The sequence below is a fragment of the Patiria miniata genome, unplaced genomic scaffold, assembly GCF_015706575.1.
Source record: "Patiria miniata isolate m_02_andy unplaced genomic scaffold, ASM1570657v1 HiC_scaffold_5, whole genome shotgun sequence".
NCBI lineage: Eukaryota > Metazoa > Echinodermata > Asteroidea > Valvatida > Asterinidae > Patiria > Patiria miniata.
The window spans coordinates 9,667,028-9,691,993 of record NW_024037072.1 but is presented as its reverse complement, the minus strand read 5'-3'; the positions used below and the strand labels follow the sequence as shown (position 1 = coordinate 9,691,993).

At 42.1% G+C, this 24,966-nt stretch overlaps 1 protein-coding gene across 1 annotated transcript; it reads right to left on the bottom strand.

Annotated features, from left to right (window-relative positions):
- Nucleotides 1-2,173: 2,173 nt before the first annotated feature.
- On the bottom strand, nt 2,174-24,789 carry LOC119740778. Its single transcript, XM_038216199.1, has 4 exons — nt 24,201-24,789; nt 7,826-8,037; nt 6,317-6,439; nt 2,174-5,726 (listed from the first exon to the last, which is right to left on the bottom strand). The coding sequence occupies exons 1-4, from the start codon at nt 24,545-24,547 to the stop codon at nt 5,155-5,157; spliced, it is 1,254 nt and encodes a 417-aa protein (XP_038072127.1). The 5' UTR covers nt 24,548-24,789; the 3' UTR covers nt 2,174-5,154.
- Between the last annotated feature and the right edge of the window lie 177 nt (nt 24,790-24,966).

Here is a 24,966-nt window from a genome sequence, read left to right as displayed (position 1 = left end):
TGGCATGTTATTATAGCGCCCTCTATTGTCTTGGTATCGTCAAACAATAGCTTTTCAAGGCTTGAGGTGGGCGCGGCCGCAGATCTCTGCGTTTGAAACTGTGTAGTTGTTGATTGAGGGCTTATTTGAGGCAGATTGTTCGCTTTGATCATGGTAGCATAAAATGGTACGACAGTAGGGCGCGTAATGAATATGCATGATATGACGTCACTAGAAGCTCATGAGTAATATATCACGCACGGTACTGATAGATATACATGTACATGTAGATGCACACTGTATGTGCTGCATCCCACTTACCGATGATATCACATTTAACAAGTCCTCTTTCTCTACTGTCGCGCCGCCACCCTCTAGTGTCGTCCCACTTACCGATGATATCACATTTAACAAGTCCTCTTTCTACTGTCGCGCCGCCACCCTCTAGTGTCGTCCCACTTACCGATGATATCACATTTAACAAGTCCTCTTTCTACTGACGCGCCGCCACCCTCTACTGTTGCCCCACTTACCGATGATCATCAAGTGGGGCGACACGAGAGGGTGGCGGCGCGACAGTAGAAAGAGGACTTGTTAAATGTGATATCGGTAAGTGGGATGCAGCACATACAGTGTGCATCTACATGTACATGTACATGTATCTATCAGTACCATGCGTGATATATTACTCATGAGCTTCTAGTGACGTCATAGTCATGCATATTCATTACGCGCTCTACTGTCGTACCATTTTATGCTACCTTTTGATCATGCAGAATTTTACATTTTGCTGAGGTGTAAAGGAATCGCTGATTGTTTGTTTGTTTGTGTTGATAAAATGAAGCGTCGCTAGACGGGTCTCACACTTAAAGTTCTTGTCCTGTCTTCGTCCGTGTGTCAGTTGTTTTAGTTTTGTCTCGTCCCAGGGAAAGGTACAAAAGCAGTGCTTCACCTTTTTCCTTCATGTTGACATCGTTTAATGTTTAACACCAATTACATATCGTTTGTGAAGAATGTTTTGTATATATACTCATATTTTTGTTTTGTTTTATACATACATGTAAAGGAACTGGATGTCAATGTGAAAATAAATTTGGAATTGATTTGAATTGAATTGAATGGGGGTGGGTGGGGGGGGGGGGTTGACAACACATTTTCCGACCGACAATCCATGCCCAAAAACTGGTCAGGATTGTTTCGGTCATCCGGTCTCTTTCAAATCAAAGAGGGGGGACGACCATATGGACCATCTTCCTATAGGGTGCGCTGTTCAAAACGAACGACTACAGGAACTTTCGGAGTATAGGTGGCGCTCTTCATGCCGTACACTCACAGACGGTCACATGAATTTTGCCCTTCGGGGACACAAACAATCAATTTAATTTGGTCGAGTGTACTAGGTGGCAGTGGCGTAAATCTGTGCCAGCGAGTGGGCGGTGGGGGGGGGGGGGGGATGGGATGACCAAAATCCAAAAATTGCCCCGCCGTAAAAATTAGAAAAGCGGGTGGGGCGCTCTTCAGGATATACCAATATGTATATACTTGCGCTTACATCAAAAAAGCGCATTTAAAAAGCTCTTGTACTTTGTTTCTCCACTTGTTCGAAATGATCGAAAAATACCTCAAAATCCGGGAATATATACCCCACCCCCGGGATTTACGCCTCTGGCAGGTGGTAAAAAGTTGTGACAATTTTCGAAAGTCATATGATAGGCGATGAGAAGGGGTGGGTGGGGATTCTTACTTAAGTAACATGAGGGTTTTGAAGACGGGGGAACTGGGATAGATGAATAGAACCATTCAGGGTGACTTGGGAATCCTACTTATAGGCCTACTTCAGTCTTCACTGACAATGAAATTACGACAATTAAAGCAGGAACATATATCCTGATTTTATATGATAAAAAATAATGCGAAATTCCTCCACTCACAAAATTTAAGTATTTCCCTCCTCATTTTCATCAACTTTCTCTATAGTCACCGATCAAACGTACGCCATAGCAATCGGAACTGAAGTTGCAAAAAAAGATCAATTCTTTGTGTGTTTTGTTAGTGTTCTGCCTGTGAGCCTGACGTTTTCATATTCGTTTCTGTTCATAAACATTAGAAATTCAGATATCCGACGATGTTTTCTATCGATAGTGTAACGTCAGAGACAATTTTCTCATGACAATAACACAAAAAGAGCCTATAATCACGTTTCAAGTCATTTTATTAAATACAACGCCAATAGTACTTTCCAAAAAAAGAAAGAAAATGTTCAAACGTATTCTATTCACACTATGGCATAATAATAGTTATTATAATAAAAATGGTCCATCCACTATGTACATTGATCCAGCCTCGTTCACGAACAAAACGAAATAAAAGCAGAAACATTGCAAACTAAAAACCACATGTACAACTTTACAAACTATGCCTACCATTTTGTTTTGTTAAAAAACCACAAACCACGGAATTATTTCACCACCAACTTTTTACAGATCTTAAAAAAGATATGCCTTACACTTATACGTTTCCAGTCAGTTTAGACCTAACATTCCAGCAGCATACACGATTTAGCTCATGCAACAAAGAGTAAGAAATATTTTTAAAAAGTGCGAAGTTATAAACCATCTCTTACCATGGAGAGGCGAGTACCCTAATGTTTAAATTTTCTTCGCTGCAAGAGAGCGAGCTACATATTGTACTCAGGTCAAACATGTAGCATTGGGTTATTCAAAAATTTGATGAAATTATTTAAAAAAACTTTTACAATCGCAGGCTTAATTTTAGGCCGCGTCTGTATCGGCTGCAATAGCCTTATTATTCGTCCATGGTTCACCCAAGCTAAACTCCACTGCGAGCAAAGAGCATAAAACCCACATAAAAGAATTTTTTTTTGCAATTTTAATCGCCTGATGGAGTACATTGCTTGTGAGCTGTTTTACTATTGTGTATGTAAAACTGAAAAACCTGAATATTGCTTGGCATATTCATAACATTGGACACAGTTTCACTATAGGAGTGCACGACGGGAACAAGACCCAACTGATGGTTTATTTACAGGAACAAAAGTACAGAGGCGTCAGTTGGTCACATCGACCAACCTGATCAAGTCAGGTTGGCGCAGTGGTTACTGTCCTCGCCTTCCACCTCTATGGCCCGGGTTCGATTCCTGCTCTGGTCCACATGTGGATTGGGTTTTCAGTCCCTGCCTGATTCCGTGGGTTTTCCCCAGACTATTCTTCTGGGGTTTTCCTCCCACCTCTAAAACTGTAATTTCTTCTCATTGTCTCCTCTCTGCAGGTTTCTTCATGCTTTGCGAGCTACAGTGCCTATATGGGGCTTTTGAGGATTCCTTGGTTTCAGTGCCAAAAATATAATAATAATAATAATTAAATAAAATGATAATAAAAAGGAAACGTAGTAAGTAACCACGAATTTGTGTAAATCTGTAACTGCAGTGCTAAAAGAGAACAAAACGGTTCGAAAGCCAGCGCTTTTTGTCAATGTCATAAAATAACTATACATAAAGAGTTTCACATTTTTAACAGAAAAGCAATATTATAATCGAGATTGAAGCTTTGTATGTTGGCTGACGAGCGACAAACCAACTTGTCGACAAAACTTGAGAGGTTTCATCCATTGGAATACATCCTTTAGAGAATCGCGACCAAACTTTCCTGTGCCCACTATTCTAGAAGATAACGCTGCCTACTTTTTGACTTTGATAGTTATGTACAATAATTTACTATAATTCAATTTCATTCCCGGATCGTACCGGTACCCGAGTCTGACCCGTATTCTGTGTTAATGAGTCTGCCCATCTAGGAATCAGAAGGACATAGTGCATGTATAGTGTTTTTCTTGCCTTCTCTTCGTGGCCCAAGTTCGAATGCAGCCTGGGCTGACATTGTGGATTGTGTGTTTTTTTTGTCTCTATACCTGAGTATTCGGAGTCATGTATTTTTCAAAATCCATTGAATAAGGTGAACATTTCACACTGGCATACCGCAATGGACAAGCAAGTTGCTTATGAGAATACCTTGGTTCCATTAGAAATAAACAATCATACTAAAGTGGCGGATCTACAGGGGGGGGGGGGCTAACACCCCGAGTTCAAGCTGGATCCGCCCCTGTCCTATAAGTATTTAACGGCGTTTAAATCGTGTGCCTTGTGAGGAGAATATCGCGTTCAACTTGGTAAAAACTGACACAACCTGAACATTTTGACGAATAAATTCATTAGGTATAATTTGAATCATTAACAATCAATTACCTGCTCACAAACCAACTGTCAGCCCAGCCAAGAATGCCTTGAATATGTTCCATATGTGCGATACTGACCCGCAAATTACCGTTACTTCAGTTGTGAATTTGTTCATTCCAATTTCAATCCTTAGAAAATTGAACAAAGACATCGACTGGAGCGGGGTTTGAACCTGCTACCTCCGGATTACAAAACTCCGCTGCTGCTCTACCAACTGAGCTAGCTTTCAAGCCCTACGTCGGCGGTTCTCCATTATGTCAATGTCTTTGTTTCAATACGGAGGCCTATACGAAATAAAACAAACCTGCTTCAGACTACGACTACAGTAATACAATTCGTTATATAGATAGACGGTCAGTCGTTTCGTTTCTAGCCGAATAATTTTCAAAGGCAAAAAGTGTTCTGAAGTTTCACCGATAATATGCCAGTTCGGTATTCCATCTGCGCAAGTACTCTACGAGGTTGACGATTTCACATCCTGAAAAAAACTGCAGATAGTTTCAGGGGGATGATATGAAACAGAGATTTCGAACTGCAATTTCAAGCAATTAATATGAAATGAAAATGTACTATTCCGGTAGTTCATATCTGTTGTGGCTACATGTTGTAAAATATGGTACGGTATAAAGATGTTCTTTTTTAATAAAAGATACTTCATCAGAACAAGAAATTCTTCAATTTCTTTAGTACGCTTTCTGATCATGCTCCCATAATTATCACAAGTTTTAGCCATCTGTAGTTGGAGACACTTGTAGATTCGGCTTATTCCCAAAATGTTACGGCTTCTATACACCCAATAAACTCTCTACAATAAAACATATCCATTAGCTTTATTTTTTCCTTGCTGTATAATTTCATGGTGTAGGCCTATATTGCATACTTCCCCACCTTTTAAAATAAACCAATCAGGCCCAGCCCACCAGTCATTCACTGTCTAGTCTACATAAGAAATGGCAGTTGAACGAGCCTTCAAAAGGTGATGGGAAGGTCTCGACTTTGAACCCTCCGCTCCGTAGCGTCTCTTCCGCCCTCTCGCGGCCCCACATGTTACCCAGCCCCTCACCGCCGGCGTGCAGCTGCACCGACATGCAGTGGAACATGCTGTTGGTGTAGAAGGTGGAAGCAAAGGGCATGTCCATGTTGTCGGCTATCTCAGAGCGAGCGTTGACTTCTAAGACGGACATGATGCCGCCGGGAGCGAGGATCTTACGGACCCGCTCAAGGATCTTCCCAGGATTGGCCATGTCGTGGATGGAGTCCCAGGCTAGGACGTATTTGAACCTTCCGGCCCAGTCGTCTGGGATGTCGTGCGCGTCCAGCTCCATAAAGCGAACGTTGTTGGTCAGCTGCCGATCGGCGGCTGCCTTGCTGGCTTCTTGCACGGCGTGGCTGCAGATGTCTACGCCTAGGATCGAGCTCTGTGGGAACGCCTCGCCAAGGATCAAACTGGCTCCGCCCTCGCCGCAGCCCAAGTCCAGCACTGATATACCCGACTCTGAAGACATAGACAACATTAAAAAACAAACAATTAAGTACGAGAAAATGACATTTTTTGGCAGAATTGTAGTCGAATACATCATTACATCAATTTAAATCACAAGTTCATTACAAGTCATATAGCAAGTCAATCACAAGTCATATTGCAAGTCAATCACAAGTCGCAACGTTATACGTAACAGGGATTGAACAATGATGCCTCTGCAGTCATTAACTTGAGTTTGGCCCTACTCACTGTTTTTTGAATAGTTATCTGAGTTCACTTGAGTAGCTTGAGACCTGATTCCAGTATAGCTTGTGACTAAATGGACTGTTCCGGATTTGGCTAAGTAAGCCCCGCCCACCTCTGGTATGTGAACATTTCCCACAGTGCCGGTGACCGAGGTAGACCGAGCTTCTGCAATCGCCTGACTAAAAGTCGTGATCTAATTGGTCAATGCACACTGTTTGATAGACAGGTATAGGAAGTGTGCGTTGGTTGGCATAAAATGTAGCTGGACTCTAAAGACTGAAAACAAGGTAAAAACCCCAAAGTTTAGAATATGGAAAGTCATCAAACCACCTGTCCTCATATCAATACTGCCTCACCTAGCATGTCTTTGAGTCCCGGTATTGTTGGGATAAATGTGGAGACAAGATGGCGATCCCACCATATCAACGAGCAGGCGTTCATGAAGCGATGAAAGTCACCGAAATGCTCGTAGGAAATACCTATAAATGATAAAATAAAGACAGAAAAACGTCACCAAACCTTCTCTTATAACAAAACAGTCAAAATACAGACCGGGGTTCTTTCGCACTCGAGAGCTGACAGGAAATCTCTTGTTGTTACGGATAACATCCGCCGATTGTTGTAGCTTTCGAGTAGTGTCCATTCGCCGTAGATTTGTCAGCCAAAATCGTGCCTAAAAATGCTATTTTTGAATACTTTTGGTTGAATTCAACTGACCATAAAAATCTAGTCATGTTAACATTTTTTCTAGTCAACCTGAACAGATTACAGTTTTTGAAATCTAACAATCACGTGTCACTGAAGTGGTTTCTTCACTGTAATTGATAACGGAACCATCTATACATGTAACAAAAATGTTACATGGCCCATTAATTTAATACGAAATTTAATAATCAATACATGTATTGAACATTTCACTGAATTTCTCTTAGCCAATTGATTTTATCTCCCGCAATTTTAATACATATCGCCAAGGTCTGGAGTTATCAAAGCTCAATGCAGAATCCTGCGTTTAATGAGCTGGAACAAGAGCTTTTGATGCTTCGCAAACCTAAAACGTACGTCTGCGTTCACTCTTTATTTCGGTCACTTAACATTATGTCCAGCCGTCTCAAGGTAGCTGGATAATCAGACCACTGACCTCTAAACTAACTTGACTGGCTGATATTGTTTTCTTAAGTCAACGTATTAAAGCAGAGTCCGCCATATTGGGGCACCTATGACGAACGCGCAGTAAAGTTGGTATTTGGATTTTTTTCAAGAGTTAAGACGGCGAAACTAAGAATGGTATTTTCTGGCTGGCTTTTGAGAGCAGTCCATTCCTAGGACTGGCCAACATCAAGAGAACAATTTATTATGTAGGGGGGATTTGGGAATTGTTTTAAGTGGGGGACAAACTCAACTATACAGATCTAGGCCTAGATGTTTGTGGATCCAAGATGGAGGATCAGTTGCTTCAAGTCGCACTGGCCACTTAACATGCAGTAGTCAGTATATATAGAGGTCGTTGAATCAGACACTGTTGGCTACACAACGCCATCTGCACAAACTCATACAAGCCTGATTTCCAACCAGTGATTTCCAAACCTAAATAGCTTATTGCTGTTTGATCTGAAGTCACCGCCCACCATATTAATACTTATAACAATGTAATTGTATAAAGCTGGGATTAAACTTTAGGTATCAACGTTATAAAAAGATAACTGATTTAAAGAAAAGCTATTTGGTAAATGTTTTATAGTCTTGCAGTGTCTTTTATTTGTGTACAACGGAGTTTGCGCCCTATCATGCGACGGGAGTGGTTTGGCGGCCGTGCGTGATGGCATACGTTATGGGGACCAATAATGAAAACCTGCAGGACCAACCTCTAGGGCCGTCTCGCTTGAAGCTGTCGATGATGTAGTTGAAGACCTTCCCCTGCATGGGCAGGGCGGCGGCCAGGATCGTCAGCTCGTAGCCCAGCCCCGGGGTGGTTAGGAAGATGGCCCGGTGCGGAGGGAGAAAGAACCGCTTCCCACTGGCGTCCATATTGACGATACGCCCGGTCGTCATAGCCCCAAGCCATTCTCGCACGTACCTGCAATGTATCAAATAAAAAAACAAATAAAAATCATTCCCCAAAATGTCAACAGCTCTATAAGCGCTCGGTTATCCAATTTGCCCCTCGGTTCGAGGGGCGCGCGCTCCCAATTTGTCCGGATCGCAGCTTGGCATTGAGGCAGTTAAAAATTGAAATAAGTCGCTAATTGGTTTTTCGGTTGCCTTGTAATTCTGTTAAATCGAGTGGACACTCTGTTAGGCGTGGAGGGAGAATCACGCACATGCTGAAACTGTGCAAACCATGCATGACTTTGTTTGCATTTTAATGGCGAAACGTATGCCTTTTTTCTTAAGGCCATCATGAAAAAGAAAGAAAGAACATGAGTAGATTTGATTTAATGAAGGGTGAAATCTCTTTAAGAAGCCATCTCAATATTTCAACAACTGCATACTAAAAATAATGCCATTCAGACAACTTTATAAAGACTTTTCCCCGAAAACTCGAATGGAAAAATATAAATGTTATTTCCTCGTCATAATGCAATGTGGTTGCACATTCTATAGCATTTGAAAATAAAAACTAGTATAGCTGCATGTAGGCCTATGTTTCGTCATAGCCAGGTTAAGGGGGAAAAACTTGAAAAATATAACAATTTTTATTGAAACACAGACCACCTTCATGGAATGAAATACACTGAATCTAACCATACATCGTAGAAATACTCCAATATTCGCTCGGCTGACCTCATTGAGTCTTAGTTTCCAAGTAATTTGATAATCATAATAAGGAAGACATTTGGAGAATAAAGTCAACCCTCTTAGCTGTATTTTCTGGGAGGGAAATCTTGGGTTATGCATTCGGCGGCTAAGAACACGCGGGGATCGGTTACATCGTTTGTGTACCGCAGAATCATTTTACCGCGTAAATTCATTTTATTCGGCTCGATCGGCTCCCGCTATATTCGGCAGATTACACAGTCTAAATTTACTCAACGACCAGGCATAACACTTAGCTTTGTAGGCTGCGATTTACCGGATCGATTGAGGAGGCCCGGGCGAGAAGGCGACCCGCAGACGAACTCGGCTCGTCGGTAAACACAAGGAGATTCATTTCAAATTTTCTTTTTTCAAAATCGTAAAGGCGGAAACCGAAGTTGCCAAAAATTTACCAGAGCCGCATTTTAGCTATATGAAGCTGAACAATACGTGAATGCTAAATGCTTCAGGTTGCTGAAATATAAAGACGTTAACTTGAAAGCCTTTTTAAAATTGGGACAACTGTGACCTTCAACTTGGAGCAACTAGCATCGATCGTGTAATAGGACTACCGTGTGTCCGTTTGCCAGTTATAAAAATAGACTTCGTTTACTACACTAAAGCCGTAACTTTTCCAACCAGTTTTTTTGTGTTGCAAACTCATGCAGAAGGCGGCCAAGTTTTACATAAAAAAAATCAAAGAAAACTTCTAAGTTTTTAAACTGCCTGGCAACTATGTATAGAGTACAACCAAGTAATGACAAAAGCCTACATGAGATAGGCCGTTAATCTTCTTCCATCTTGAACGCTCAAGCTGAGAACGCACAACGGTTTAAGGCAAATATTGGTACAGACCACGCTTCATAAGTACAAAATGGTGCTTCACGTTTGTAAACAAACAACAGAATGGTACTTGGATTCTACAAAAAACGAGGCGTGTGGGCAACAAGATGAAAACGTAGAGAGCGTTTTCTTCATAGAGGGTCAAGATCAGGTCATCATCATGAAAAGTATATGATGTGACAACGTCTTTAAGCATTCCTAAACTTTCCAAGCTGAAAATACAAATGCCCAAAAGACAACCTTTCTCACAGGTTTTTTTTCACTCTTGGTTTCGACAGCAGGCTCAATTCAATTTTATTTTATTATTTCTTTTCATAATACGCTGAGAATGACAATTAGGCACATAAATCCTCAACAAGAATACGATTAACGAGTCAGGTTGGGGTGCCGAGTTTTCCCCCTCAATTGATTCCGACAGAAATTCACTCCAAAAAGAGGTGTCAAAAGCATTCACAAAAGCATCAAAGAAGTTAACGATTTTATATTGACAGAAACAACACGTCATTAGTCGTGGCTGGGTGGAAATGAAGCCTTTTTATTGTCGTGTTGTCGACCGTCAAGCCAGCCCGTGTGTGGAACGAATAAACTTGACCGAATCAAATAAGTCAACCGTGTGTCTTCAATGGCATCAAGCTCCGCGCGGCAGCCTCCACCTGCTCCGAACACCACAAACAAAAAAATAACAAGCTGCCAAGAAACTTTCCCAAAAGATGTTGGAAGAAAAGAAAATTGTATACAATGTTGATCCGAGCTAATCAGGCTTTCTGGAGTCAGTTTGGGTTTCACAGGGTCATTATTGACCAAGTATCGGCCCATTATTTGTAGGACTTAGTGAAGCATCATTCAGTCAGTCACCAGACATACACGGAAAACAGCGTTAAAGCGGCTGGTGGCATGCAGTTAGCCAACCCAACCCCAACCCCCCAAAAACCCAACAAATGATGGGAAACCAACAAATATGAAGAGTGTTTTTCTTGTTTTGATTTTGTTATTACAGGGGCGATACGGTTGCTACCTGTTTACCGGAAAGAGTCCACCCAAGTTGAACGGAGCGACAATTTTGGAACAAAAGGCAAATGTGAGGGCTTTCATAGCGAGAACTCTGCGCGCCTGCCCATGACGCGTGACGAGGCAAAATATGGTTGGCCTTGAGTTTGAAGATGTCGTCAATGAACGAGGGGGCAACTGAACAAATTTATAGCTGGAATGTAGCTTTTCAATTTATGCGGTTGTTTACTACGCTGGTTATGGGATTCCAGATACTGAAACTCAATAACAAGCGCTCAAAAACAAGTGCTGAATAACAAAAGAAAAGTGGCGTAGGCTTAGAACAATATTCTTCACGAAATAAACAAGTGCGGTTCAAATTCTGGTTATTGCACTGTTGGGAAAATGGAAAGGTTGCAGACGTACCTGAAATTATTGAGGTGGTTCTGAAAATTTAGGCAGAGACTGATTATGAGGTCGATCAAACGAAAACTGCAATGTCCGAAAGACAACTATATGAAACGCCGTGTCAGAGCAGGCAGTGGTAGCGTGCAGCTCGACGCCATTGGGAAGAGGCTGAGGTGGATGTTTTGCACAATATCCTCTGAAGCGCCCCCAGTTCTACCCAAATAAAGTACTTAAAGGTCTTGAATTACCTACTTGGTCTGTATCTAAGAAAGCACGCCAGAATCTCCAGATACCACGAGGGAACTTAATATTTACAAAACAAAAAGGCATTCTGTAGCTACTCCATGTAATTGAAGACCAAGAATGGTGCACTTGAAATGAGTTATTCTTAATATATAGGAAAACTCGATCAGCCCAGAGACGCAAACACTAAAAGCACAACAGTGGCGGATCTACGGGTGATTTAGGGGGTCTAAATTATCCTCTACGGCCGCAAAAAAATGCCTGCTAAACTCCCTATCGGCAGCTAAACCCCTCCCCCTTCATCCAAACTGGACCCGCCCTTACATCATATTACTGGAAACATGTTGAAACTTAAATAGGGGTCTCGTGCTGACACAGAAGGCGTATTCGAAACCCCGTTCTCGTGTTCAATGACGGGAACCAACACGCGAACAGTGTTGGCGAACAAGATATTCACTCCCCATATATTGGGGAGTAGATGCAGAACGTCAAGAACAAAGATGGCGGACTTCGGCCCCTACTGGAACTTGCGTTAATTTTTTGTGCATGAAATTTAAAGCACTCATGCAGTGCAGGAGCAGTAATAATAATAAAAAAAGGATTGTACGTGGTTAAGGAGTGGACTTTTCAGCCTTGTCTTTGCCAATGTTAAAGCTGTTCCGGGATTTTCGTATCACCAGTTATCCCTTCTGTTCATTCAGCGTTTTAATCATACGGCGGCTGCCATCTTAACTTTTCACCCACCGAGAACACTGTTCGCGGGTCACTCGGAACGGGGTTTCGAATACATCCAGAGAGTCCCACACAAGGCTAAAAGCACAAGATTGGTGTGGGTGGACAAATGTGGTACCCAATACTTTTTTTTTTTTTTTTAAGTCTTTCCCCTAACATCCTGCCACAATGTCATGCCACCTGACTGATTTCTCCATCTTTGAAACGTTGGTCATGACGTGTGTACTGGCCGTAGTGTACTCCATGTGGTTGTAACTGAAAATCACTTGGCCCCACTCTCTGAACAGAAACCTCCAACTTACATACCTACGACCTAATCTTTACCTCAATGACATAGGCCTATGGAGGATTTTTTTGAATAAAAAGAGAGAGTAAACTTGGCCTGATAGTGTTTTGTGTGTTTTTCTGCACTCGCGACTCTATCTATAGGTATTTATATAGTTTGGTTTACTCGTATTCTGTTAACTCTGAGGTCAAATTGTCCAGTAGAAATTCTGTCTCAAACAGTTTATTTCTTGATGCTTCAAAAGAAACTTAAGGAACGGGAAGAAATTGGCCAAAACGACATTTCCGGTTAACTGTCAGAGGAAAGACGATAAGTTAGTTCTCCTATCAGTTGTCGCCAATCTCGCCATGGCTCACCCCAATTTTCATTCCTCCTTCTTGTTGTTTGTTTTTCTCCCTTTAAACCCCCGACGACGTGGCCTAGTTTTCCGTACCAACCAAAGCCAAGGCCATCAGAAGTTTGATCTGAGCTTGAGCCGGACGAGAATGGCTCGGTATATGCCTTTATCCCTCGGGCAAGGCTTAAGAAAATTCCCCCTCGCCTTTAAATCGCTCCTCAAAAGCCGCTTTCCCGACACTCGGTTCTCCATTGTGTCATTTTCTCCCTCTTTTCTTCCGTCCGGAGCGAGGTGGAAAAAATTGAGAAAGGAAAAACCCAAACCCTTCTTTTGTAAGTTGGAAATAATACCATCATGGAGAGCTTAGCGAGTATGTGGAGTAGTTGGGATGTTTGAGCGCGAGATTGATTGGGGACTTAACAGCATCGCCAATTGGCGAGGCGATAATATTAATGAGAGAATATCCCGGGGCCATGCCTAGCATTCAAGCAGCAGGGTATACAGCCCTGAGAGCACACGGGGGAGAAGTACGCCATTCACAAGCCCCCGCCACCACTTCCAACCCGGGCCATATCCCATTCTCCGCCACAAAGTATTCGGTCTAAGCTGATTACGCCGAGCCAGCGGCTGTTGATGACAAGTTCAAGGCCATTTTAATTGGCTTAAACACAGCCTCTTAAAAAATCCCCAATAATAAGAAATGAAAGAAAGAAAGGGCCCGGGTGTGAAAAGCAGAAATATTTTCGGTACCGCTTTGGGCATTTTTTAAAGAATTTTTTAAAACAATTTCTGTAATCGTCAGACCGACAGCGGTGGACCGCGAGGTATTACTCCAGGCCTACCGGATATAACCGGCGTAACATTTGCGTAATGTGGTAAATTTGATTGGATTACCCCCGAAGGTGGAGAGATTTTTTCTTCGAATTAATCAATAAAGGAGAAAAAATGCCCGTGGAAAGTTGTCAGGGGCGAGGGGGCCTCGTGGCCTAAACACACCCCCTCCATCCATCCATCCATCTGCTGTCTTACAATTACTCTTGTGGTTGAAAGATACAGACATTATTTGCTCTTGTATATTTGAAGGGCATTCAGAGGTCGTTTCTCACACCCCGGCTAATACACCTGCGCTTCAGGCACTGGCTACGGGATTTAATGCCGTGGCCATTGGGACCCCCTTAATTTGTACACCGGTTCCTATTGGAAGCCACAGCCAGAGCGTTTTATTTGACTTCTGACTATATACACGAGCCACAGACGAAGCTGAAGCTGCGGGTCTGGTTGGCGTGATCTATGTAATGCAATGGACTAATATGTCGACGGCTGTTTAGGTATTCCAAAATTGGAAAAGGTGCGGCTTGTGTCAGGCCTTTTGTATTTTAATTTTTCACAGACTTAAATTTCTGGAGTTACATCATATTTTATACAACCTTCGATGTACCTTCAAATACAAAGGAACCTTTCACAAACCGAGTTTAGTGGCCAGCCGCCAGGTCTACATTAAATTACCAACGTCTTAAAGCAATATCCTATTCATGAAAATTAATAGGAATAGAAAAATAACCCACACATTTTCTTGAAATTGACTAGAAAAAAACCCAGACACAAGGATGATAGCCTACTAAACTGAGGCAAAGGGCATTCTGTTTGGCAGATTGTGTAACATGTTTTTGTGTCACAGTTCATATAATATCTTTTGAAAGTGTACAAAACACAGGAAAAATATCAATCACGATAAACAGCTACAGAAATGGCCTTCCCATAATTATATTCCATCATATCCGGTACTCAAATTATTTTGAAAGGACACGGCGGCGGCGGCGGCTCGGCAGTCAACTGAAATATCTTCAGACTTAAAAAGTGAAATGGTGTGTGACCACAAAATCGTTCCGGCATTTTACGCCGGGTGCAGCTTTTGTTCCTCCAGTGAATTCCCGGCTGCCAGGGAGACAAGCGATTTTGTTCACTGCATACGACGTGGCGTTACAGGTCCGTTGCCATACCTCAGTTGTTAACTCACTGGGTGAATCAGAAAGCGGATTCGACATTTCCGGAAATCAGTACAGAAACAAAAATTCTGGAAATGTACAGAAAGGGAGGGAATATTGGGGGATTTTGAAAGCTGTGACTGTCAGGATGAGGTCATCATACAGTCATGGGCGTTATCAGGATTTTTTCGGGGGGGGGGGGCAAAGCAAATTTGTCACGAAAATTCCTTAACCTTTTCATTATATTCTCAATTTATCATTTTTCCGAGCGTGAGCAGGGGAGCATTTGCCCTACCCACAATATGGTTTCGCACCTCTTTTTCCTTTTTTTTTTTTCCTTTTTTTTTTTTTTCGTTTTCCGGGGGGGGGGGGGTGCCCCCGCGACGCCTATGCATACTGTACAAGTACTTTGCAGTGAGTACGAATATGAGTACGACTTCTTTGTCACGAGTATGCATACGTGTGCGAGTATAAGGCAACTTTTTCCAAGAGTACGAGTACGAGTACCAAAATGTACTTGAGTACGAGTACACTCGTACAAGTACGAGTGAACTTTCCACGAGTAGAAGCAAATTTCAATCGGTAAGTGTTACGACTACGAGTACGAGTACTCAGCCATGACTACGAGTATGAGTGCGAGTATGACTACGAGTACTTTGCCATGAGTACGACGTGTACGAGTACGAGGCACTTTGTCCAAAAATACGAGTATACGAGTACCACTGTCCACGAGTAGGAGCAAGTTTCAATGGGCAAGTGTTAAATATTAAACATACGAAACGTCTCCCAAACAGCAGAAAATTGGTTCTTTTCCTGCACGTTCCTCTTAAAAAAAAATCAACTCTTGCGGGAGAATATTTGCAAGAATGCGTACGAGTACTTTGTCATGAGTGCGGGTACGAAAACGAGTACTATACAACACTGCTATAGGTGGACTGCTGCAAATTCAATTATCAAAAGGAAATAAATGGTTACAAAAGACGAATAGTTACACTCGTTCAAATGTTTCGATGCGAACATGAAATTGGGCTCAAAGACTGTGAACCGCATTCTTCGCCGTCTTCCCCATCTACAACTTTCGGGATGAAATCTTGAGATGAAGTCTTTTACGATCCAGTGAATGTCTCGCATACTTGACGCGTGCCTAGCCTTGCCGATCATTCTTCCAACTCTCTTCATTCTACACCAAGCCTTCGTCTGTTGGCGACAGCCAGCTTCCCATCACAAAACCTGAAGCATTCTCCCTCAAGACAGCAAGAATATATAGGCCGCCATACATCTTCCAAAACACCGAGGTGCGTGTGAATTCGTTTTCAACTGGCATGGACTGATCGCTTGCAACGTCCGTTGGAAAACAGGAGAAGCAACAAAGACTTTTTTTGCCTTATGTCCCACGGTATAATGTTGCTCGTTAACAAGTTGGAGTTTGTATATACTCTGAAAACAGGCTAGTTATATTTAACATGTTTAACAAGAAAACAGTCCAACTCGCACACAGCGGACTGTTTTCTAGTCAAATCGGACGAGGTGTTTGTACAATATACACCGCAGATATGTATGATCATTAATTATACTATTCACATTGAATTATTAACTAACTCGACGGGGCTTCCATGCGTATGTGTCTGTTCCCCATGCATACGGACAAAATCCCATACGAAGTTCTGAACAGCCAAGTTACACCTTGTTAATAAATATGAAATTCAATTTTGTATGCATATACCGATACCCACTCTCTATAGAAATCAATCTTAATTTATACGTATATCAATTTTATTTGGTTCCTGTTTCACTCCTTCAACATTATCGTTTTCGTGTGATGTTGGTTTTTTTTTTTTAAGTTACCACTGTGTTTGTTTACTCATTTTTTAAATGGCCTACAACAGCCAAGTGCTTAGCCGATTGGGATTTAGCCAACTATTTCATCCACATCCCTTTACGCGCGTCAAAATTAGACCGTCTCGTTTAATGGCTCCCAACCATGCTCCCAACACCATCCACGAACAAATTTCAACTTAGAATTGTGAATGACGAATATAGGTTTTTGTCAGATTGTGCATAATAGGGTTGTTCACTAATTTAGCGTGAGCGGTGCTTGCTGTGTCGTCTGTCACTGTGGCCCGTTACGCGGGGCCATAAAACCGCGGTCTTCTCGCCTGGCACATCACGGGACTAGCTAGTGGTGAAGTCATGCCGGTACTCTCCATTTTGTCGTGAAATTTGTTCTTTTTGTCTGTATGTAGGCCTATAGCAAGACTCTGCATGAGAGGTGGCAGGGAAAAGATTCCTTTGAAGTTCACGATATTCAGCCCGCTTATAGCAGTAATGTCCAAGTTATAATGTCTGCCGACCTAATCTGTCGAGCTTTAAAGAGTTCTGTCAATCACTATTTATTCAGATAGGACTAAAATAAATAACAGGAACAAAACACGTTTCCATCATCCGGATCCTTCTCCATTTACAAACCATTTCCACCACACTAGGGAAGGAACAAGGAGCAAGTAATCCGCTTCATATCACCACGGATTTGTGCCTTGTGCAAAGACCACAGGATCTGGTAAAGTGAATAAATGGTTCCGGTGGTGTTAAGCAGGATCTCGGCCAAGCCGATTATGTATCGGGGGGGGGCAGTCTTAATTTAATCCGGGATTGTCCAATATGAGGTGTCTTTATAAACCACGACACCAAACACTTGAGGCATCGGGCCAGGAAGATGTGCCACAAGATGAGCTCCGTACAGACGGACGGACGAGAACCCCTTTTATCCGCGGTGTATAGAGCCTTTTCCGCATCGATCGAACGCTGAAAACCGCTTAGGGATGTGTACCCCGCAACAGTCTGGAAAAGCACCAGTTTCGATAATCTCTGGAAAAACACACAATGTTGAAGTGCTTGACTGAACAATGTTGTATAAGTAACACGGTTTTGTAACATTTACTTAAAGAGTTTTTTCACATGACACAAGAACAATATAGCGATGTGCAGAGGACGACACGAAGAGACGTATTCGATGTTAAAGGGGAAACAAAATCCTTTAATTACGACGGTGATGAAATGTTAACCCTTTCCTGAGGGTGTGTGGAAAATCATATTAAAATTGGAAAACTAAGGACTGCATGTTAGGGTGTAGCTTTCATTCGGAAAAAAAAGGTAATTGTTGTCATCCAGCTTTCATAATAATAACATATCTCTTTACTCATAGTAAACCAATTGATTGAATTTCGACAAATGATTTTATGTTTTGAATGTTGACTTATCGCAACTCTGAGCTTTTGAAAATAATGTCACTACTTAGTTCGTTGTAGGTTTATTGGAAAACCACAAATAGACATTGTAACAGAGAACTCTCACTCAATAAATGGAAAAGAAAATTAAGCTATTATATAGTCCTTAGCATACACTTGAGGACAAAATTGTGCGGTGTTCGTGGTCAGGGTATTATAGGGATATCAGTAACACACACCTTAGACAATGATTTTTGTTCCCATTCTTCCATTAATCAATACCGTTTTTGTGGGAAACACACCTGAATTTTTGTCCCTTTGTTCTGACCAGCAAAAAGTTGAAGAGTAGAGGACAAAATGCCTGTCCCATGTTTGGTTTGTTTCAATGTCCCGGCCGGCCCGTGTTTGCCGAACAAATCGCGCGGCGATGACAAACCCCAACACTTGTGCTGCTTCGGGCCCGCGGCGCATTACAATAATGGTACAAAAAGCACGGTATTTACCCTTGTACAGGAACCCAACCTTCGATCCATTCAGATAATTTGATATGGGAAATGTAGGCTTTCTAATAGTTCCTTCGCATCGGAGTATATACATTTCCTTTTCTTTTGAGCGTTTCTTTTCAAAAGAACCATTTGAGTGGTCGACCTCGTCTTTTTGAGTTCAAATCCAAGACATCTTTTGGTTCTACGAGCGTATCATCCGCTTCGCTTGTCCTCACTAATCCCACAAAATTACTCACCATCTATAATGTAAATTCTCTTATTAGTGTTAGGCTTGACTTGAAATTAATATAAAAAAATTGGGTCTTGTCTCATCGGCTGCTGACATTTTCTTCATAAAGTCACATTGTTAAATGTTTACAAAGATCCGTCGGTTTTCAAATATGTCACAGAGTGGAAAATGTCCCACTCACTTAGCGACTTCTATCCGTGAAATGACGCGGACATACCAAGTTTCACGTTTTTATGGGCAAGGGTTTTGTATCTGTTTTTAATCTTTTGGAAGATAGTTCACTTGTCTGCTGAATACCAGTCACAGTGAGAAATATGGTTAATAACCAGTTTTTACTTATTTTTAATGCAAACCAAATTTCTGACCTAAGAAATTACGTTAATTGATGTCTGGTATTTCCGAGTGCCGAGTTGGTGTAGCTTGGGTCAAGTGTCCGAGGGGCGGTTACTGCATACATGTACATGTCCAATGACGCGGCCTCGGTTCGGCGGATCGTACGTGTCCTTACAGACCCTTTCTCTGTACGTAAAGCGTTGTGATACATGACTGGTATGAAATTGTAAATGCCGACCAAATCACATTTGTAGGTTCTCACGCTCCCCTGGAACAGAGGGAAGAGGTTTGTAAGAAAGAAGGGTGGCTTTTGTTTTGAGAAATTTGATTTCTGAGAAAAAAACAGGACTCAAAAGTTTATCAGATTTCCCCTAAATTTGAACAAAAAGAGAAAAAAATGTTGGAAAAGCGGGATATGTGTATAACACCTTTGAGAGTTTTGAGTTTTTGTCATGGTTTGAAAGTGAGGGTATTATAGGTGTATGGTAATTTGTAAACTGGTCTGCAGAATGCATGTGTAACGTGCAACGGCAAAGTCGTCGCGTGCAAAAGGTTGTAGCTATTTCAACGAACACGATTCTGTAAGTTAAAAATGGCAAACATATACTATAGTATAGGCCTATTTAATTGATAGAAGTGAGACTGCATGTGGTTCGGGTGTTTTTAGCCCACAGTCATTCTGTATTTGCCCCCGGGCGAGTGACATTGAAAAAAGAAATAATACTTTGTTGACAACTAAACGCTTGGTCGGCCAAGCGACGGCGGCGGCCGTGCCCGATTGGAAACCAACAATTTGCTCAGCGGAAATCACTCTCTAACGAGGGCTTTTGTTGTCGTCGTGAACACCGCAGACGACCCGTGTTTATTGGGTACTCCAAAGAAGTCGGTTCGGTCTGTGCGCACGCACAGGTATATATAGACAATTCATATTTGTAGCATTTTTACCCCTTTTCAATTTTGAAAGAAATGAAATCAGCGGATGCTTTGATATGACTGAGTATCTCCCACGAAGGTTTTTTTTTGGGAAAACTCATAAATCGTGATGGCGGAGAATTCGTGTTATAGTCACCGTCACGTGCGATTCTATACACAGTTAGGAGTTTATTTTATATTGAATGGTAACTGCACTCAAGATGGTTACACCTATATGTGCCGACACCCCTATATGTTCCGACAGCACATATTCCCATTCCTAACCATAACCATAACCCTAACCCGCACAATCTTGTCGGAACATAGGGGTGCCGGGAACATAGAACGGTCACCATTAAGATTACTGAACGGAAAGGAAACTTGCAGCGTGTTCCAAGCCGCTCAATGGGCCGTCCGCCGTCTGGCTTTATCGGCGGAGGTCGAACGTCACAATCCGCCTATCGCGAATCTCAAATGTGAAAATTTGTCATTATTTTTCCATCAGAACGCCAAGTATGAAAAAAAAACCACGCAAGGATAACGAAAGATAAGTAATTCTTGATTGTGTGAAACACAGGGATGCGATGTTATCACACATTCAAGTCAATGTATAACTGTTCCATTTTGTGCATGATGATAGTTCTCAAGTATTGGTCTACATAAAGTTAGGCATGTGTATATTTCTGATGGATGGCAAGACCGAAGTGTACGCGATGGCATCAGATATTTGAAGGTGTCAAGTGGCTAACATGTCATTCATGATCCACGACGTAGATATCTGATCGCACTTTACACTAGTTGCAGAACGACATTCCACCGTCGAGCCGAACCAAAATCATAGCAGCCACTCAAGTTGACCGAACCGATATTGGTTTTAGACAGGCAAGCCGAACCTTATGTATTAATTTTCCATTTACTATAGACACTGGAGCCGTTCTAAACGACTAAAACAGTCAATCTTTCGCATGCTCGCTCCTTATTGTTTCAAACGAGAAACTGAAATCAAATCTAGCGAATACTATCGGTTCGTCGTGACTCTGGAACGCCAATCTGACACGCGTGTTAGTCCACTGTGATGGGAGGAATATTGACCACCACACAAACTCGGCCTGAATGTTTGGGTTGTCAAATTGTGGTTTGGTTGCAAACAGTTCAGGCAGGACGCACAAACTGGTGACGAAGCTGAGAATTATATGAGAATGTTCATAAAAACTGAAGAGATTTGTAAAATGTCATACGAGAGAGGCAAAATGATATAACTATCTGTATTGCTTGAACAGGGGCCAAGCATATACGGTATAGGGCCCATGTCGCCTGAGCAGCTCGTCAGCTATACAGCGAGCAGGGCTCAACACAGCCGCAAAATCAACCAAAAGTCGTAAACTCAATGCCGACAATTGTGGTTTTTTTTAGCACGAAGAAAACGCCTCTTCTGGACCCAATGTTTTCGGAGCTGTTGAGAAGACAAGTTCAGCATCCACAATCAATAAAAACCATACGACATTGCAATTTTAAAAATATACAAATACACACTTGAACACAAATGTCCATCGACAACCGCCAAACGATTTATTCCTGTCACAGTCATTCCTTATACCACCACGAGGCACTCAAAGCCCACATTAATTAACACGACACTTGCCATCTTTATCTCTTTACCACCAAACACTATCAGTAGCCCGTGCTCTTCAGCATAACCTCAGAAATCAATAATTTGTGGAACTGATTAATTTGTAATCGCGACTGTCAGGGAAGAAAAAATGGTACGCTGTTGACACGGCGTGCACCCGTCCGATAAACACGCCTGAAAACCACGGGCGTAGATATCACTGTTGAGGGTACAATAATGACATTCGCGCGTGATGGATGACAGTGGCACCGCAGTGGGATCTCTCTGACAATAAATAAATATCAATAAGTATTTGTTGTCATCCAGTCCCCCGCCGTGGCCGGTATGTTTGTGAACTGAAGTGAGCCTGAAAAAAACTTGTCAAATGATTTTACACAGGAACACCTGTATTTAACCTCAGTCGAGTTACACCTGGTGTGCACACAAAGTATCAGAACGGCTCAATTGGTGTTTAAATATAATCTACCCATCGATCAATAAGGTGTCAAGCTGCTACTAACACCTACCACAAGAAAATGATATTTCCGGTTACAGGATATCAATAAAATAAACCAAAACTGCACATTTAAAAAAAAAAATTTGAAAAGGGAGACTTGAATTCAAAAAGTTGCAAGTGTAGCCTACCCTACAAAAAACAACCATACGCTATTTTGGCGGCCTGAAAAGCACATGGGCAGCGTGTCCAAAAATGGGGAGTCTTTACTTTATACTGAAAACAGATGATTCCCTCTGTTGAAAAAAGAAAATTTAGAAGACTTCTTATGTCTGGGCAGCGATACCCATTTTGTTCTGATCACTAATAAAGGGGCAAACGCGAGCCTGCAAGGCGCGGTTTATATTACAAGAGACTACTTCTGGATCATAATTCGTTGGACAGTCCTGCCCCTTTAAGGCTTCTCAGTGTTGATATTGGTAACAATGCAACAAGATTTGCAGGCCGAGGCTGCAGGTGGCCTTTTTAAATAAAATAATTCACAAGTGTATACGCAATATCCGAGTTACTTACAGAATATCACTGCATTAAAAAATGACCTTGAAAAGAAACAGTTTGAAAGGCCCATGCAACAAAAATGTATCCATAAAACCTATCGCTTAGTAGAAAGGTCACGACAAAAAAACCAGAGAAAATGCCGACACGGAACAACCATTGTATTCGTCAACGAATTATTTGAAACATCCATCATTGATGGATAAGTATGTGGAGTTTTCAGCATGCACTAACGCTGTCATTAAATACTTGAATGTTGCTCCTATAAAGCATTTCAAAATGTTGATACCCGCCGAAGTCATGTGCAATAATATTCGCACGAAAATTGACTTTGTATAGAGATCAGCACTTCCTTTGGTCCGGAATGACCTCGCAACGTTTTTTTTTTTTTTTTTTGGGGGGGGGGGGTTTGCCTTTTGAATTTAAAATGTATTCGCAAATTGCTAGAGGCCCATTAATGCTGCTGGCGCGTGGGAGGGATGCTTTTGAATCAAAATGCTGCCTTGTAAATAAATTTCACAGTTTTTCTATTTCCGTTCTATATCTGCACGTCTGTCTGTAAAAGTGATAAACAAAATTCCTGTTTTCCCCCTAAAAAGAGCGAGCGTGTCCTTGCGCCTGCCCCCGCATTACCCAATTAAACTTTGGCACAGATGAGTGCGTGTGGTGAGGTCCATTCTGAGAGCATGGCTTACATACAAACATATTTGGTGGTCAAAAGTTGCTCCCATATTATAAAGCACTCATACAATTTCACTTAAAACTGTTCCACTTTTGACCCCACCCTGATTTCAAAACAAGCTAACAGACCGCAGCAATAGTCACGCTGGAATAGCCGGAATAAAACTGCCTCATGATTATGATGAATCCAGCAAAATCTGAAAAATAACCGTGCAGCTAGTTGTTCACTCCAAGTTCGCAAAGCGATGCGATTTGGAGAGGCGGCAGGCTCTTTGCAGGCGCTTCATCACGGTATTCGTTAATCGGAGCTACAAGGTCATATTTAAATGTTCCTCAGTTAAGTTACAAACTCTATTTGTTTATAAATTGAATCCATTCATTTCTCATTTATAAGCACAAAGGAAAAAAGACAACTGAATTATGAAAGCGATGATATTTGGGGAAGACACTTGCTCTTTTGACACAAGCTGTTTAAGTCGGATCTCGATGGTAATGTTAGGTAACTGTAATCTATAAAGCCAGTGGCTTATACCTGTTTGGCTTGTATCTAAATTTCTTTTCCCTAATTTTTTTCACCTAATGCACATCCTCTGACTTAATATATGTCTTTGGTTTAAATTCAAAAATAGGATACACAGTGAATGATGACATCAGGAATGATAATAGGTCTAGTTAAGTCAGTTTAAACAAACAAAAAAGAATCTGCCGAACAGGTCCTTAAACAGATCGGAGCACTGAGAGCAAAACGATCAATAGACTATATCGCATATATTCTGGACTTGACTTCATTAAATTTATCTTTTTTTTTCTTGTTTTTTTCTTAATTTTTCTTAATTAGTTGGAATATCTTACATAGGGCTCCTTACCAAGCGTAAAGGCACCCCCCCCCTAAAAAAGAGGGATAAAAAAATGGTTCTGGACATTGGTTCTGGTAGGGTGCTGAAAATGCGGCGACTAAAGTAAACCAATAGATATAGTTTGTCGGTGAATGATTGAAAGCACTGGCTCAGGTTCACTGTCAACTTGATCCCTTCATCTTAACAGGTCACTTACCTGCGGTGAGCCTGAATTATGCCTTTATGCAAATGGCATAAGGAAATAAAACTTTCTTGAGTCTTACCTTTCTTTCAAGCCAGCCTCATCAGCGATTTCCTGTGACGTCTTGGGCTGCCCCTCGAAGCCGGCCAGCACAGAGAAGAGCCCCGTCTCCTTACCCACTGCGATGGATAATGCGATAAAGCCGGCGTTGACGGTCTCCATAATACGAGCGCCGAACTCCGGCATCGATTCGCCGACCGTGTGTGGGGGTTTGGCCACGGGGCCCTCCGCGTCGTCGTCCGGTTGGGCCAGCCAGTCGATCATCGGTGGTGGGCCGACGTTCATGACGGGCGGCGGGCACGGTGGGAAGAGCTGTCCGCCCATAGCCTTGCTGGGAATCGTATTGACACCGCCTTTTCCACTCTGCATTTTGTCGGATCCCTGTGATGGGTGAGATGAACTTAATCGGAACGGATGTGGAAGTAATTACTCGTTGACTTGCTCAGCAGTACTTCTTTACCGTGTGCGTGTTTGTCCGTGTCGAGCCTAGCTCGCTTTCAATCAAATGAATACGTGTACGTACGGATATACGGTGAACTTTACATTCAACGTCTTGCGTAACGTACGCGGTAACTGTATCCCTGCGGGCAGCAGACAGGTCCTTAGCGCGTCACGCTCGATGGTGCGTGCACGCACAACGTGAACAACCGCAGAACTCAGAAGCTCACGCTGTCAGTTGATTGGTCAGAAGATTGATGACGTCATGTCATCCGTGTCACTGAGTGATGTATCACCATGAGGCAGTATTTTTATGGAGCCACACATGATTGGATCACAGACATCCCACA